The following is a 16,876-nucleotide window of genomic DNA, read 5'->3' as shown; positions in this document are numbered from 1 at the left end:
AGCCTTTAGAGTGTGAATTTTAGATCCGACAAATAATCATCAGACTAAATTAATGTTAAACCTCATAAAGATCATGGACCACTGTGACCTGTCTTGTACCAATTTTAATCATTACAAAAAAAAAAAAAACACCAACAAACAAAGAATGGTGACTCTATCTTCTTGTTTCCAGTAAGCATCAAATTATAATTTGACTTGTCCTCATTAATTCAGTAATATCATTGAGGTTATGCTGTTCAAAACAAAAGTTTGACAACTATATATACACTATGTACTATGCAGATCATACATTATCTACATATTTAAAATAGTCCAGTTTGTCAACCTATCCAGCTGTAGGCTCGGCACTCCACCTGTGGGTTTTCTTTATAAACGACTGTATATCTGCACTCTGTCCTGATCCGACGACACTTCTTGGGCCAGGAAGTGGGCTTTATTGGCCTGGAAGGAAGGAGAAGAGACATGGTTGACGAGAACAGTAATCAGCCTCTGTGACAGAATCCCCATAGGCAAGATTTTATATATTTGAAATCAATTATATGATCTAAAGTGAATAATGTATACTCACGTGAAGCAGTAGGCACCAAAGTCATGACAGAAGCACTTGTCACAGCCTCTCCGAAAAGAATCTCCTGGTTTGTAAAACTTGTCTTTATGTGAACAGATTCCTGTGGAGGAAATGAGCACCACAGTGACATATTTAAACTTTCCTTTCTTTTCTTTTCCTGTTCCAGATGTGACCCTGCGAGGTGAAAATATACATCTTTTACCTGGAGGTTACATCAAAACTTTGCAGATTCTATAAATGTTTGCCCTTAAGGCAGAGTACAAAAAGCCCTGCTGCAAGAGGTCAGGCTAAATCTAGCGTTCACAGTGAATTATCCTCCTATTCCTGCAGGCTGCGGGAGCTATCCTCATGGGGTATGTCAGTCACCTTGAGGAAGGGATCAATAGGAACACACTGATCTGCTGTGAAGAGCCCCACAGGGCTAAATGCAAGGTCAGGGTATAGAGGACGTGGTTCGCGGTCAGCCGGTTGGGGTTGGTTTAATGGCTAGAGGTACCATAAGTCACAATGCAAGTGTTCAGTTTTGCTCCACAAGCAGAAAGTAGCAAACCCGGGAGTGGGCTCAGGCATACAAAAACATGATTTTGAATAATAATTCTATGTGGAAAGAAGTAGTTCTTACCTTTTATGTGGTATATGGAGGCTTCTGAGCATCCGTTGCTAAACAGAAGGAGGGATAAGCAGACAGCAAACACCAGCGATAGAGAGCATCTGTGAATGTTATTTATTGAGTGTAACATTGTAGAGAAGAGAATTATGAACTACTTCAACCTTTTTTTTAACTAATAACTCTCAACGCTAGTTTTGCTAGTTTAAATCTTAGGTGACCGTCTAGTTAAATCCAGTAAGGTCTTGTGATGGCCCAGTAGACACTGGCTAATATTTATAGTCTCACATCTTTACTGGGCAGGGAGAGAGAAAAAAAGCATCTCCACATGTTTAGTTCCTTGGTTTCTTCGCAGTGTCCAACTTTTGTTTCAGAGCGAGGTGTGTTTGGAGTTTAGCTGTGTACCCATGCGTCCCTAAATATTACCTTTGGCCCTCGTTTGTTCATGAGGCTGCGTGGGTGACCGAGGACGGCGGTCGATTGGTTCATCCATGGCATCTAACCAACTTTACTTTTTCAGGTTGTTTACCATCTACTCTCATTTTATCTTTCTCTTTAATGTAAACATTTCCCCTTCCCCCTCTTTCTCTCAACCCCCGCCACCTCTCGACACACACAGATGCTGACTATTAAATCTAAACCTATTTTTATGACTGCTGACATTGCAAAACAACATCTCTTTGTGCTGACGTTGTCCCTTGTGTGAAGGGAATTGGTTCAAGCCAAATTATTACAAAACTGCATTCTGAAACATCAAAAATGCATGACAAATATTGCAAACTCTATCTAAGGAACTGACAGGAGTGTCATGGTTTGCACGGGACATTCTGTGCTTTTAACTGTTTACATATGCTGCAGTACATATAGCATGAAGTAAAGACCACAAAATTGCCAAGAAAGTATTTCAGATATTTTTTCGCTGTATACATTTCCTACATGTAGTCAGACATCTGGAAAAATGTCTAAAATGTTTGAGGCCAAGGTCAGGAAGTTGCCAGTTGGGAGTGCATACACAGGTATATAGTGTTATGTCAAATATATAGAGGAAAACTGTAGTATCTCTCTCAGTCTCTCACACACATATACAGGCGGTTTTCACTGGATGTGTGACTGACCGCAGGACAGTTTGTGGTCAGTCTCTTCCTTCCTGACAGCCTCTGGCCAGCAACCAGTCGACACACCATGCTCTGACAAAAGAGAAAACAAACAGGACATCAAGGGACTGGAAGGAACTTGTGGTGGCCGAGGGGCTCCAGCTAGAAACCACCACCATGTCTCCATGTCAACCCTTTAGTCACACAGGAACACTTTCAGGGTGTCCGGTGGCTCAGTGGTTAGTGGTGGCTCACACAGCAAGAAGCTCCTGTGTTTTGAACATATAACCAGCACTGCTGGACGTTGCATGCATTTCCTGTGTCTGTATCTGGTTTTCCACCACAGGAAACAAATATTAGATGAAAATGGAGATTTTAAAACTTTAGGTGTGACCAGTATCCTAGAAATTACGTCCATGTTGGTGGAGAGCGGACATCTTGATTTATATCCAATGCAAACATTCAGTGCTACACTGTAGTGGTGGGGGTGGCTGACCGGAGTTTGCGTCCTGTCACAGACCCACAATTAAAGTGTGCCTTTTCATTAACTGTAACCACAACCTGTCCCTAACCTTAGTGTTTTAATTCCTAACACTAACCTTATCCATGGTTTATTTGCCATAACCACAGTAGTTCTGTAAGCATAACCATTCTGTAGTTGCCATACACAGACATTGTGAAAATGGATGTGGACGAAATTCAAGGGATTTTGCAATCTGTCTTCCCCAGCGATAGGATGGTGGAACAGGTTTTAGACCTTTCTGGCCCTATACAGGATACATTTTGATCCAGTTGAACAAGAAACACTTTGGTTTTTGAACAGGTTAAATAAAAAAGATGTAACATGTCAGTTAGTGAGTTTTAGAGCTGGTAGATTAATTTTTCTATCTTTGGACAGAGTAGCCAGGCTAGCTGTTAGTCCCTGTTTACAGTCTTTGCTAAGCTAGACTAAATTGCTTGCATCTAATCGATAGCAGAAATTAGGGCAATTCCCAAAATTTTCATCTATTTCTATCAATAAGTACCTTTGGAAGCATTTTGGTTCATGGACTTTATGCAAATTTTAGTGGATTGAGGATTTCGTTCGTTCATGTTCCACCACCCTTTTGTATATTAAATCTTTGTAACAATCATATCATTTTTGTTCAAACATAATGCCCTTTACGTATATGTTAGTGACAAAAGTTGTGTTATATATGCATATACGTTTACTGAGTCACCTTTCTGCTGCAGTGTAGACATTACATTGTGAATATATTTGTTTGGACAGTGTGTGACTGAAACAGGATCGGCCCTACTTCTTGTAGTGATCTCTGAATAACTTGGAAAAATAAAATGTTCAGGGGAAATCAGTAGTTGTTTTTTTGTTCCCAGCTCCCATGACCATGTGGCTATATTTCACCCAATAGACGTCCTATAATTTGCATGCTTGCTCGAAAATCTTGTGGTTGAATTATAAGTTAAATAACTCGATGGATGACTGTCACACAGTGTGGTAGGTCGAAGTCAACATATTCTACGAGGCCGACTGTGGTAGGTTGGCTATAAACAAGTGAAAGAGGTTTTACCTCTGGAGTGTAACAGTGTGGTAGGTCGAGTAGGCTTCAGCAGAAAAGGACCACACATCCAGACCACTGATGATCACAATGTTGTGACAAGGTGTGGATCCATAAATCAATAGCTTAGCTTTATTTCATGCCTTTCTCTAACCTACAGAAACCTGCTACTGTACATCCATGCTTCTGTGACTCTCTTAGTTGTTAAATGGTCTTTACCCCAGTTGCTCTGAGGTTATTAAACAGGCATGTATTGTACAGAATGTTATTGGGCAAAATCCTGAAAAGAGGTGTCACTATTATTTTATTATTATTTTAAGCGTCATAAATTGTGATGCAAGAAAAAATTAATGTCACCTCTCTACTGTCAGTGGTCCAATAAAGGCATAACGTCCAGTGTGTAACATTTAGGAGGATCTATTGGCAGAAATTTAATATATAATATTCATGGGTATGTTTAGTTTATAATCCCCTGAAGATAGTAAGGTTTTTGAAATGGGCAAACCGAAACACTGTATCTAGAGATGAGCATTTGTGGTTTTTGTGTGATTTATGGCCACTGTAGACTCCTTTGAGCCTGGAAAGGGAGGATGAAATGAGAGAGTTGCAATCTGCAACTACACTGCTAGATGCCACTAAATCCTACCCACAGGACATTTTAATATATTTCTCACATTAAAATCAAGAAAAAGAATAGCTGACATTTATGCTTTTGAGTGCCATCTTTAGTGTGCCATGACGTTTATGTTCCCCCTTATGGTGAATGTTGGTGATCATCAGGGCAAACTTTTGGTTCCTCCTATACTTTGATTTATGAAATATAATATAAATACTGGCAAAACTCATGACATTCCCATCCTCAGCTAAAGACCTACTCTGTGATTAGTGCTTATTAGCAAATGTTAGCATGCTAACACGCTATTAGTTATTGATCAGTACTTCAGGACATAGACCCTTTGACTCTTCTTCTGTGCTACATGGTCACTGCTGATTGTTGTATTGCCACTGTATCTCCTTGTGCTCACTGTCTGTGTAGTTTTCGTTTTGTTTCATTATAGTACACACTTTATTCTGTTCTTTGGATTATTGTGGTTGGTTACGTACTGTATATAGGCTACCATGCAGGCAGTGCGTGAAACTGCATGTGAAAGCAATTGCCAAAGTGTAATGAAAACAGGCTAAATTCATGTGTTTATCAGATTGGCATGCATTTTTAAGGTTATAATGACAAAAAGGTTGTAGCAGTTAAAGGTCCAGTGTGCAAAATTCAGGAGGATCTATCGGCACAAATGGAATATAATGTTCATAGAGTCCACTATGTTTTTTTCTACAGTAGCCCAGAACGGACAAACAAATACTGACTCTAGATAGGGTTTTTTTCCTTTGGTTTTGCGGCCACTGTAGTTTCTTTAAGAACAGAGTGAGGTGAGGGCTTTGTATTATGCAACTGCACCTCAGATGCCACTAAACCCTACAAACTGGTCCTTTAAATGGTTTGTACGAGGTACCATGGTGGGCCTAAAAGCCTGCTGTGTACAGTGATGTCAATGCTGGAACGATCTACTGTATCATTCTGAATCGGCTGTATGTAGTGCTCTGTTGCTGGTTTGAGTCCCAGGTGAAGAATTAACTAAAATTTCAGTCCAAACCTAAATGACAGTGAAACTTTTGAGGTTTCCAAAAGTAGAACTTTGTACTGTGGAGCCAGCCTTGTGGTATCTAATTCTCATCCTGCTGCACAGTTCCAAACATGGACATAATTCAATAAATAACGCTACTGGGTGACCATTGTGGTAGCTGCTAAAAGCAGACCACACAGACGATGAACCCGCTGATGAATTGCAGGCACTTACTGTGACATGCTGCGGATTCTCAAGTCACAGGCGGTCTGAGGCTGTGCCACCCTCTTAGCGCATCTGTGTGCATGCCCTGTGTGATATTTTTGGTTGTGTGACTCACCCTCAACACTAGCAGCAGAACTGGATGCTCTGGCTTGGCTGTTAATTACATAAATAGTCCTGCCTCAACCACAACTTTGTGCAGCATAACGACGGATCAGGACCCTTCTATGGTAGAAAACAATATGCTGTGTATAAAGACGTACTAGAACAGTGTGTCTTCATTCCCTTAAAACACATGTGATGAGTCAACTCATTGATTCAGTCAGTATAATGTTTTTGAATGTAAAATATCTTTATTCGACCTTCTCAAAATGTGTTTCAATAACAGAAATTGTCATCATGGTGAGTTGTAATACTATTCACAAATAGGAATTATTAGACATAATTTTCAAATCAAAATCAGCATGTCAGCATAATTCATGAAAAGCAACAAGCCTCTTTCAGACTCGGCCCACTTGTCCACGATCAAGCAACTTTATAAATAGACTTTTATACATTTTTGGGTGTTGAGATTTCAACAAAGCAGTCATCCATTTGTGAGTCAAGGTTGAATCTGAGATGATGTGACGGAACAACAATCATCATACATCATACCAAAATACATAGAAAGTAAACCATAACAGAAAGGAAAGATTCTGTAGTTAACACATAAAACAAAGATCTCATCAGAAGTACTTGACAAATATCAGTATATCATTCTTTTGTTATATAAAACAAAAACTGATTATTTCTTTTTTTTTTTTCATGTCAACACATGATAGTCGATGGTATTTTGGCAACATCTGCATTGCAGGAGTTAACAGAAAGTCAACTATTAACATAACATAAGTCACTGGACATTATTCATTTGCCCCCGGCCCGTCCCACCCCCAACATTATGTCTTTATACATGATATTGCATGATAAAAACTATGATGAACTCATTGACATATCAATGACATTTACATAGTCAACAAACATTTTGTTTGCTGCTAGAGATTGGAAATGACTTCTCATCGTCTCTGTGTCCTTTTTTATTAGCTTTTCATTCTTTTTTTTTACGATTGAGGTGAATTCAGCTTTGGAGTCCAATCACGAACTGAAAATAAAGGGAAATCAACTGTTTTTTACGTCTACATATCAAAATGTTTCCCCGAATCAATTTAAATAATTGGGGAAAAAAAATATTGTTCATTATTTTAGTTTCAATTGCTCGACTTGAAACTGAATTGACCTCAAATCTGCAGTAAAACCCATCCATAGCTTCAGAGCTCAGTCAGAGTATGTAGTCTTTAGTAGAAAAAAACTACAGTGTCACTACTTGTTTTGCTGGTTCTGCACCACGTCTGAATTAAATCAAGAGTTCTTAGAGGCACCTGGAGTGGTACAAATATGTGCTCATCAGGGTTAAGGTATTGTCAGTTCCTTGTTAAGGTATTTTTCAGTTCATCGTCAAGTCCTCAGGAACAGAGTACCTGGAGAGGAGGCCAGACCAATGATCACACAGCTAATGATGCTCAGAAGCCTGATGTGACCACCACTTAGGTCTCTTTTTTTTCTTTGTCGTTTTTTCTTTTTGTAGATTTGTCGTAAAATATGTCCTGGGCCCGTGAAAGTATTCCCAAATGAGAGATGCACGCTATAGGAGATGTCTAAATCACAATATATACTATATGAGAGACATTACCGCCATTTATACCTTTAGATATTAAAAAAATCACCATGCTCATGTCTCAGCAAATGCACAGATGTTCTCAAATGGTCATGTACATATCAAAAGCAAAAACATATTTCTTGCAATACCAAATGGATGAGGTCTGTAGATACCGGCCCAATTGTTTCTATTTTTTAAATGCTTGCACAGTTACTTCAAGGTTAAAGTGAAAGAAACTTTTCTTGAATAAGGGCCCAGCGCTTCTACTGTAAAAGATGGTTGATGTAGGCCAAGGTCTGTGCAGAGCCTGCATGGATCAGCATCATTAGATTCAGCATTAGGGCTGTTTTCATATTGTCTTAAAGGCCCAGCTTGGAAAAAGAGAGTAGCACTATTCTACCCAAATGTGTCAAACTGAAACTTTACCGACAAGGGATACTGTGGAGTAATGTGTCATTTAGGCGGTGACCACATCACGAGAGCATCGACTAAAAATCCTGCGTGCATGTCCGGCTTGTTTTTTTTTTTTTTTATGTTTGCTGATCATTTCCATAATGAGCCTTTAATACAGTACTGTGTACACAGCTTCCTGAGAGTTAGCTAGCTACCATTCTGAAAAACACACTGCACATCTAGCTATCTGCTCATTATATGTGTATACTGTAGGGATGCACCAATAACCCACCAAAGGTATGTGAACCCTACTGCTGAGCTCATATTACATACAATTCTGATGTTATACCAGCTGTTTTTGCTTTGTAAAAGTAATGGTGTCATCTGATATTTTAAGATGAATACTTGAATGTGTTAATAGTGCATCCCTAACACAGTATAACATGGATTACAGTTAAATATAATGCAGTATAATCAGTCCCTCACTGTATTTTCATTGTGATGTTGCCTGTAAACTCACAGGACACACATCACCTTGTTGTGGTTGAATTGCTCCATGAAATGGATTCAATTACTTCTTAGGGTTTACAGTATGATCGTGCCTTCCCCCCAAATGGGCAAACACATGCCAATTGCTCATATGAAACCATTTACTGTGTGCTTTTTTTGTTTTCTCCACACAACAAATTTTATTTCCGTGATGACTCAACCCAAGTTTGGTGCCTTAGGAAGTTCTGTTACCGCCTGAAAGTGCTGCTCTGAGAGGGATAAGAGCCCCATGGTGGTGCAACCGCAGCTTGTCACATGTTAGAATCATACTTAGAGCAATGGCACTGATATCATGACAATCAAGTGTAATTAATGCAAACTATCATGTGGCTATAGCCTAAAGAGGCCATAGCTGTGCTCATGGGTACAATGGTGAGTCACCGACCTCATACTGACAGCGCCATCAACCCCAGTAATGAATGCCCTTACAAGTAATTTCATATTTATGCAGCAGGTACCAATTTTTTGTTCAAAGTTGCACATGTTCATATAATTACAAAAACAAATTGTCAAAGCAGTCTACCAGGTGTGTTAAGCCAATCACCTCTACGTTGTCCTATTTATAACATCCTGTTGCTGGTGTAGCAGTGATCACTGTTGTAAATGTGTCAGCAATAACTAGTATCATAGGTGTTTTGGTAACAACCAATGACTTAGTGGTATTGTCTCGAGTGCTACATCAAGGTACATTGTTGTTGGAGCAACAATAATCTGGGCGGTACTGGTGGCATGTCACAATAACAATGCTACATAAATAATAATTTTTTACATTTGAGCCTACAATCAGGATAGTAGCTACCACCGAGGACATTGAGGTCATACATCTGCATTCCTTTAGGGAAATAGTTTTTTAAGCAACCTTACACTCTGCAATTAAGCAAATTACTGTAAGACATAGTGACCATTGTATAGGTCCAGTATTATCAGACTCAATGGGCCTCATGCAAGAATCATTACTACAGAATCCATTCTATTTAGTACGAATGAGTCATGAACAGATACTAAAAATAACAAAAAACTTAACTTTGGAATTCTGATACATTCATTTGAATGAATGCGAGGTTCCAATATGTTGTCTAAATCAAATAAAATGGATAGATACAGAAGAATGGACAACTTTGTTTCCCCCAAGACTAATTGGATGCTTCAACTCGGATTCAAATTTGGTGCCAAAATGGCTGATGTTCAGACTTGTTTTTTCCTACCCGGCAGGCACAAAAATGTGAGATTCTTTTGTTTGAAATCTGTATTGATTTCTTCACAAAACTTCTTTAAACATTCATATGAACTGGCTTCAGCAGCACTGGTAGCTGTGCCTGTATTTCCAGTTGCACTAACCAAGCTGCCGTGCCAGTATGCCGCTGCGTGGGAGCATAGTAACTCTTACTGGAGTTAACATAGCGTATTCATTAATTGCAAACAGATACATTCAGTTCACCAAAAACATGAGCACTTCAACAAATGCAGTCTTTTAGCATCTAAGTTCATATCAAACCATTCCTCCTATCTCTTTCACAGTATAGCGCAGACAGCCTTATGTAGCATTTTGGGGGCTCGAACTATGCTATTGATCACAAACACACCTCCCTATGAACAGGTGACACCCATCAGGGTTTTTTCCAACAAGTAGCTGAATCCAACGGATCACTCACATGACAAACCTCACAGAAAAAAGTATTAATTTAAACGTGTTCTTGCATGAGGCCCAATATATTTCAGTTTGGCTACTTTTACGCTACTTTCCTACGGGGGGGTGCCTTTTGGGAAGACTGACCTCAGTAGACTCCTGTCTACGGCCCTGCCCACAATAACATTAGAATTGATGTCTAACATGGTATCAAGGATTAAATGGTAGAACACCAAGTCACATTATATTCTGCTGACTAATACTTATGTTACAGAGGCATCATTTTATTGTGATTTAGTATTTTTTGGGGCTTTTGTTGCTTTTTGGGATTATTTGCTGTGATTTTGTCCCACTTATAATTACTATTACTACTACAAACAGTGTTGCTTATTCAAAGAGGCATATAAGTGACATCACTTTAAGACAATGCAGCACTTGGGGCTTCCCTCTGAGAGAAGGCCGACTCATACAGCCATATTCACATCAGTCTTAAGACATCTGTAGAGTAAACTGATCACTGTATGCTGGAACCATAAGCTGGAGTAAACTGCACACTGGAGAAAGGGTATCACAAAGGAGGGAACTTGGATAAAAAAAACATGACTTCTAAGTCTGACTTGGACAGCTGCAATTCAGTTCAGCAATTAAAATTTTGACAGTATACTGAAGGGTGAAATACTACAATAAGGGGCTTGTTTTCAGGCCATGTTGATGCAGGGGAAGCGTCTTTTTTCTGTGTCAAAAAATGGTGATCATACACAATAAATTTGATTCATGGCCCTCTGCTTTCCCGTGGAATATCCAGCTAAGATATCCATGTTATTCCTGTCCATCTAATCCCACCAAATCAGCAGTGAGGAGGCATATGAACGCGATGGATTTGCACATACTCTGATGCTCTTCCGGCAACAGCAACACTGAAACCAAGGGTAGAAATACTATACTCGAATGCATTAGAGTCAGATGAGGTTTTGTTGTCGGCTGTTTTTGTCAGCAGTAATGTTATTTACATTGTTAAGTATGTACAGTAGAGAATCTCCCAGAGATGTTAGGTTCTGTAAAGCTGCAATGGGGTACTCCTTTAAATTCCTCACATGTGAAAGTCCTTAGATGAAGAGCCATATGAGTCCCTGTTGAAGAGTTTTGAAGGGTGTAATGATGTACTTGCTGCTGTATTACGAGTCTTAACTCTATCAGTGTACGAGGAGTATCAATAATCTGCCTTCTGAAGCTATGAATGTACACAACACGCAAACTCAAAGTCATTAAATAGCAAGATTTTAAATAAATCATCGTAAAATCATAAATGGACATTATGGTTCTTCATCTCAAGGGTTGAATTTCTCACACAAATCAAGACTCTAAATACAGTAAATCTTTTTTTTCATCATAAAGGTATTCATTGAGAAAGCTGAGTGTTAAATGCACTGTACAACCTTGTATTTTTTTTTTTTTTTCAAAATATAGTTTATCCCAGTGTGTTTTGTTGTTTTTTTTATCTTACAGAATCCTGTACACTTGGTGTCTGCATTGAGATTGGGTGATATCCTGATCGTTGGAGAGAGGAAAAGAAGAGATTATAGGGGGAGAATAGAGGAGAGGGAGAGAAATAGAGGGGTGAGAGAAAAGAAGAGAAGTTGTCCAGTGCCATTGTTGCCCTCAGTGAAGACGCTGCACTCCGTACCTCGGCTCTCTTCTGTCCCGCACCTCAATCTGAAGGAAAACAAAACAGTGCTGATTTAGACTAAAGTCACAGAAATGAAACATCATGAATGGACATTTAAGAGGTGAGCTTTAAAGGACAAATCCACCAATTTTATGCATAAACATCAGTTTACTTGTCATGTTTAAGGTTGTCTTTGGCTCTGGAGGAGCTCTGTCAAGTCTAAGAAAAGACCCCTAGTGATGTCATAGTGACGTCATCTGGGTCATCTCGGTATGGAGAGTAGATTCTTTAATGGACAAGAAAGGCCTAACAAAGCTGCTATTGAGTTGCATTATGTGAAGTATAGAATCTGACGTCTTTGGATCTTGACCCATTTTTTTCACCGTACAATACATTTACTGTACATTTTAATAACATTTCACCACATCATTTACATTAGGGTTGCAACTAATGATTATTTTCATTATAAATTGATCTGTTGATCATTTTCTTGATTCATGGATTAGTTGTTTTATCCATGAAATGTGAAAACATTTTGAAAAATATTGATGAGAGTTCCCCAAAGCCCAGCTCAGTTGGTAGAGCTGGCGACCCATGTACGGAGTTGCAGCAGCGGCCCAGGGTTCGAATCCGACCTGCAGCCCTTTGCTGCGTATCATCCCCTCTCTCTCTGCCCACCTTTCCTGTCTAGCCCCTGCCCTCTCCTGTCAGCATCGGTGGGACAGATGTGGATATGGTGTCGGCGTATAAGTACTTGGGTGTCACACTGGACAACAAACTGGACTGGTCCACTAACTCAGAGGCCATCTACAAGAAGTCACCCTGGAGGAGGTGGTGGAGGAGAGGATGCTGGCAAAACTGCTGGCAATCATGGACAATCCCTCTTATTATTATATAATGTTATTAACAATAGCACTACCATCATATCATCAGTACTATTACCACCATCTTGCAACTACAACTCTATTTATCTTTTTTTATCTTTTCTATCTAAGTATCTTATTCTATTGTTGTATTTTATTCTATTGTATTTATTTGTCTTTTAATGTACCTGGCTGCTATGACGACCCAGTTTCCCTCCAGGGAATAATAAAGTCTATCTATCTATCTATCTATCTATCTATCTATCTATCTATCTATCTATCTATCTATCTATCTATCTATCTATCTATCTATCTATCTATCTATCTATCTTCAGCTGTCTCTATCAAATAAAGGCAATAAAAGACCAAAAAAATAACTTTAGAAAAAAAAAAAAAGAAATTAAGAAATGGCAACATACGCCATTAAATATGCAGTTAAACCACCACTAGGACTCATAGAAACACAATGCGCTTTTTGTGTGTGTGGATAGGGGATGCTAGCCATCCCACACAATCTGCAGCGACGACTACAAAATGTCAGAGAAGTAAGTGAAAAACAGAATAAATGTAAAATGTCATCTTTGTGGGTGTTTTTTTAATCCCTGAAAACTTAAAAGTGTTAGCATTTTTTTCTTTTAAACGGAATGAAAGAAATTTATTCAGCCAATTAGTGTACTACTAACAACTTACTATGTTATTTCACTTAAAATATGGGTAGTGGGTGGGTTTTGGGGGCTTGCGTATGGAGGGATGCCATGAAAAGAATAAATCACAGTTATTACTGTAACTCAGCAATAAATGGCCATACAATCTGTTGTTGAATAGGGTGATGAATGCTTGCAGGAAAATAAGACTGTCAGCTAATATGTCTGGGCACTGTACTATGCTCAAAAACTAATGAGGCTTTACATAGGCACATGTTAATGTATTCCTCAAACACAATGCACATAAAAAGTATGAAGCAAAAGTCAACTTACCCTTGACACAGCAAAATCTGCAAGGACAAAAAAGAAAAGTGTTGGCATACACCGAAAAAAGTGCATATTTGTGCAAAACATGAATCTGCTTATGCATTTAAGCATTCCTGTAGGTCCATGGAGTCCACATTTTTCATTCATTTCACTTGTTTCTCATTGTCAATTACTATATATTTCTACTTTAAATGTTCTCATACTGTAAAAATGATAATCTTTTTACCGAATATGTTATATGTTGACCTCATGTTGATGCATCAACTTAAATGGGCAAAAGATACTTTCATGGACTGCCCATAGGCTGTCGCACAGTTTTGTTTCATCAGTTGATTTAAAGAAGATAAAGAATTTTATTTCTATGAAAAAAATGTGAACTTCACACAGCTGGTGAAGCATCAGATGCATTAAATGTGTAAAATCACTGAGACTGTCAGTGAGGTTAATCAGATAAGAACAGAAAGACACGCCCCCACTCTGGAATATCTCCAGTTACCATGGAAACCATCATGGAGCTAGACCGTCGGAGAACCTAGACATCTTATGTCACTTTTCTCTCTTTTTATCTCTCTTTTTTTATCTCTCAGTCTCTTCCTCTCACTCCTCCTCTCTCCTTTACTCTATCCGTCTGTATATCTCTCACGCTCTCAGTCTACTATGTCCTATGTCAGAGATCTGTTGTTCCTTCTGCCTCTCTTTAGCCCTTGCTGTATTTTGTTTTTGTTTTCTTGAACATTTGGTTTGTGGAGTCAAATCAAACACACGATCCTTATGTAAGGAAACGTTTTATTCTTTTGCATCGCATCTTTTGCTCTTGCCTTCACTGCCATCTTCTGCCATCTCTTTCCTCCTCTTCCTCTCTTTTCATACAACTGAAACAATGCAATTCAAGTGTCCTGATGCAATATCATGCAAACTGTCAGAAAGCCTCTGGAGGACTCTCTCCTGCTCTTAAAATACAGCACCGAAAGCAATTTGGCTGGAATTACTGAGGTCAGGTTGGAGTGTAGTCATTTTTCAACCAGGCAAATTGTGTTCATGTTAATGGCCTCACAGTTCAGGCCTAGAAAATAAGAGCTGGAGGAAGATTGACTTACTGGCTATCCAGCCTTAGAGACATTGAGCTACTGTATTACTGTGCATGGGGCAGTAGTAGGAGTGATAGTCTGAAGTATCTCAAGAGTTTGTAAGGTGGTGTCTTTAGCCTTTCAGATGAAAAACATCAGAGCTAAATTGTAAGAAATGGATTAAACTATGTTTTGTGTGCTCTTCATCAGTCAAAATTCATCCAAACTGCTCCTTTTTTTGGGATTCATTTTAAAGTTTATTAGTTGTTCTATACTGTTAATATCAATGAAATTTGTTGCTTAGTCAGTGGTTGTCAGTTTACTCAGTTATGGAAAGGTTGGGAACCACTGCATTATATTAGCATAGCCGGCTAGCTTACTGCCTATACAAGAAACCTAAACTCTTAAAGCCAAGTAGCATATCATTAGCTAACTATGTTATTACAGTATTTGAGGTAAGGTTACATTACATGAAGCCCCGTTCAGTACTGGCAGTTACGGGTAATGTTAGCAGCTCTTTGTTGGAGTTGGAAGTGCATCAAGTGCAAAATTTAAAAACCTTTTAGAGGGCTCTTGATTTAAACTGGTAATATTAAAATCAGATCTGCCACCGACAGCCGTCATTTCAGTCGACAAAATTAATGGTGTTGTCTAAAAATAAGAAACTTTATTTGTTTACTTTTTTTTTTTTACCATTCTTCTCAAAAAAGGACTAAACATTTAACATGATAAATCTGACAACGTTATTTCAAACTGCATTACTATGCAAGAATGGAAAGCTTGACAGCTGTCGCAACAGTGTTAGCGAAGTGAATGGCAAAAACTGGATCATTTTCAATGTCTTGTAAATGGCCAAAATTTTGGACGGATCAGCTTAACCGTTATATTGTTCATTTATTATTTGTTTATGTTTGAATCTATACTTTAATAAGTCTTCTTGCGGTCCAACTAACAAAGAAGAAGGCAGATCAAACCTCCAACAAACAGGAACCTCCAAAAACAAAGGATAATCAAAACCATCATATATGGGCCATCGCTACTTTTTAAGTATTGTGTTTCATTTTTCCTTTACTTACCCTTATTGTCTGTCTGCAAATCATCAAGATAGAAGTCTGTCTGCCGGTTACCCAGGACAAAGGCCAGGAAGGACAGGATGAGGGCGTCCAGGATGCCCATGATGGCCAGCATATAGGCCCAGCGTACAGAGCAATCGCCCAGGGAGTATTTCCCCGCCTGCTCCCCGCACATGTCCCGGATCACCTCCGCGTCCCATCCGTCGGGGAAGATCATGCAACCCAGCACCAGGCACACTCCTGCAGGAGGGAAGCAGGGTTAACATGAGAATTGTAATCAGGGAGTGTGATATGAAGAGAAGAGACAAGTGAGAGGTTCTAAACAACAGAAGGAAGAGATGAGAAGTTACGGTGTGCAAAAGATGGAGGTAAGGGAACGTTTCCGTTCCTGGATTTTCATGAACTAACAGCAATAAAGTTTAACTTGCATGTAGAACAGTATACTGATGGCCTTATATACTGTATATATTTTCATATAAGTGAGATCTTGCACTAGAACACACCATGTTTTAGGCTGCATAGCACTGGTCAACTGAAACCACTGTTTTTAGTGTTTGTAGCCCTTCTACAGTACAGTGGATCATGAAACTCTTCTTATCACGTCCTTCACACCGGTACAATAGACCCTATTTCACAACAGCCATTCTGACTTGAAATAGCAAGGTAAAGGTGTTACCTATGACACTAATTAAGGTTCTATTCCATATAGGTCACACAGGGTGGAAAGGCTCTGCTACAGTAAATGGAACGGAAAGTTAAATTTTCATGGTCCTAGGAGTGAGTCCACATAGCTATTTTGGCATCTCAAAGGGCAACACATTGCAACCATACTTGCCATATCTTGGATTCTGAGGATAGAACCCTTGAGATCTGGCACAACATCAACCAAGCACTGTATATTTAGCAGGACATATGAAAATGTCTATATGTATATACTCTGGGAGACTGTCGGGGCCCCAAAACCACCCATTTTGCACTTTTTTCGATTTAAGGGCCAGTAATGAAAAATATATCTTGTGCCTTTCAGTCATTTGGATTGGTTGTACAAAGTTTTGTCTATGCCCCTACCAAGTTTCATGGCTCTAGGAGTTATATTTCTAAAGATATTAACTTTGTGGTGTTGTTTTTTTAGTGCCCAAATTGACAAAACAAAACAAAAAAGCAATTCTTAAGATTCAACAAAAATATTTTACAGATTTCTTTTTTAGGGTGTGTTAATAGCATATACATACAATATGAAAAACAATTTTAAATCTCTATCTCATTTGACACCCAACAACCCACTGTTTTCCGATTGATGCTAGTAAG

The 16,876-nt window shown here is 38.9% G+C and overlaps 1 protein-coding gene and 1 long non-coding RNA gene across 2 annotated transcripts in view; both read right to left on the bottom strand.

The window, feature by feature from the left end:
* Window positions 1-88: 88 nt before the first annotated feature.
* Window positions 89-1,486, bottom strand: LOC127377872 (uncharacterized). Its single transcript, XR_007887783.1, has 3 exons — window positions 1,191-1,486; window positions 569-668; window positions 89-441 (listed from the first exon to the last, which is right to left on the bottom strand). It is a non-coding gene; the product is annotated as an uncharacterized LOC127377872 (long non-coding RNA).
* Window positions 1,487-5,997: 4,511 nt separating this feature from the next.
* LOC127377744 (LHFPL tetraspan subfamily member 4 protein-like) overlaps window positions 5,998-16,876 on the bottom strand; it is a 32,139-nt gene continuing 21,260 nt past the window's right edge. The window contains exons 2-4 of the mRNA XM_051425901.1: window positions 15,572-15,808; window positions 13,435-13,451; window positions 5,998-11,641 (exon numbers count right to left, since the gene is read on the bottom strand). Coding sequence (XP_051281861.1) covers window positions 11,588-11,641; window positions 13,435-13,451; window positions 15,572-15,808 — 308 coding nt within the window. The 3' untranslated portion in view covers window positions 5,998-11,587. The remainder of the gene's footprint in view (window positions 11,642-13,434; window positions 13,452-15,571; window positions 15,809-16,876) is intronic.

The sequence above is a fragment of the Dicentrarchus labrax genome, unplaced genomic scaffold (genome assembly GCF_905237075.1).
Source record: "Dicentrarchus labrax unplaced genomic scaffold, dlabrax2021, whole genome shotgun sequence".
Classification (NCBI taxonomy): domain Eukaryota; kingdom Metazoa; phylum Chordata; class Actinopteri; family Moronidae; genus Dicentrarchus; species Dicentrarchus labrax.
Note: the sequence above shows the minus strand (reverse complement) of the source record. Positions and strands in the feature narration are given on the sequence as shown.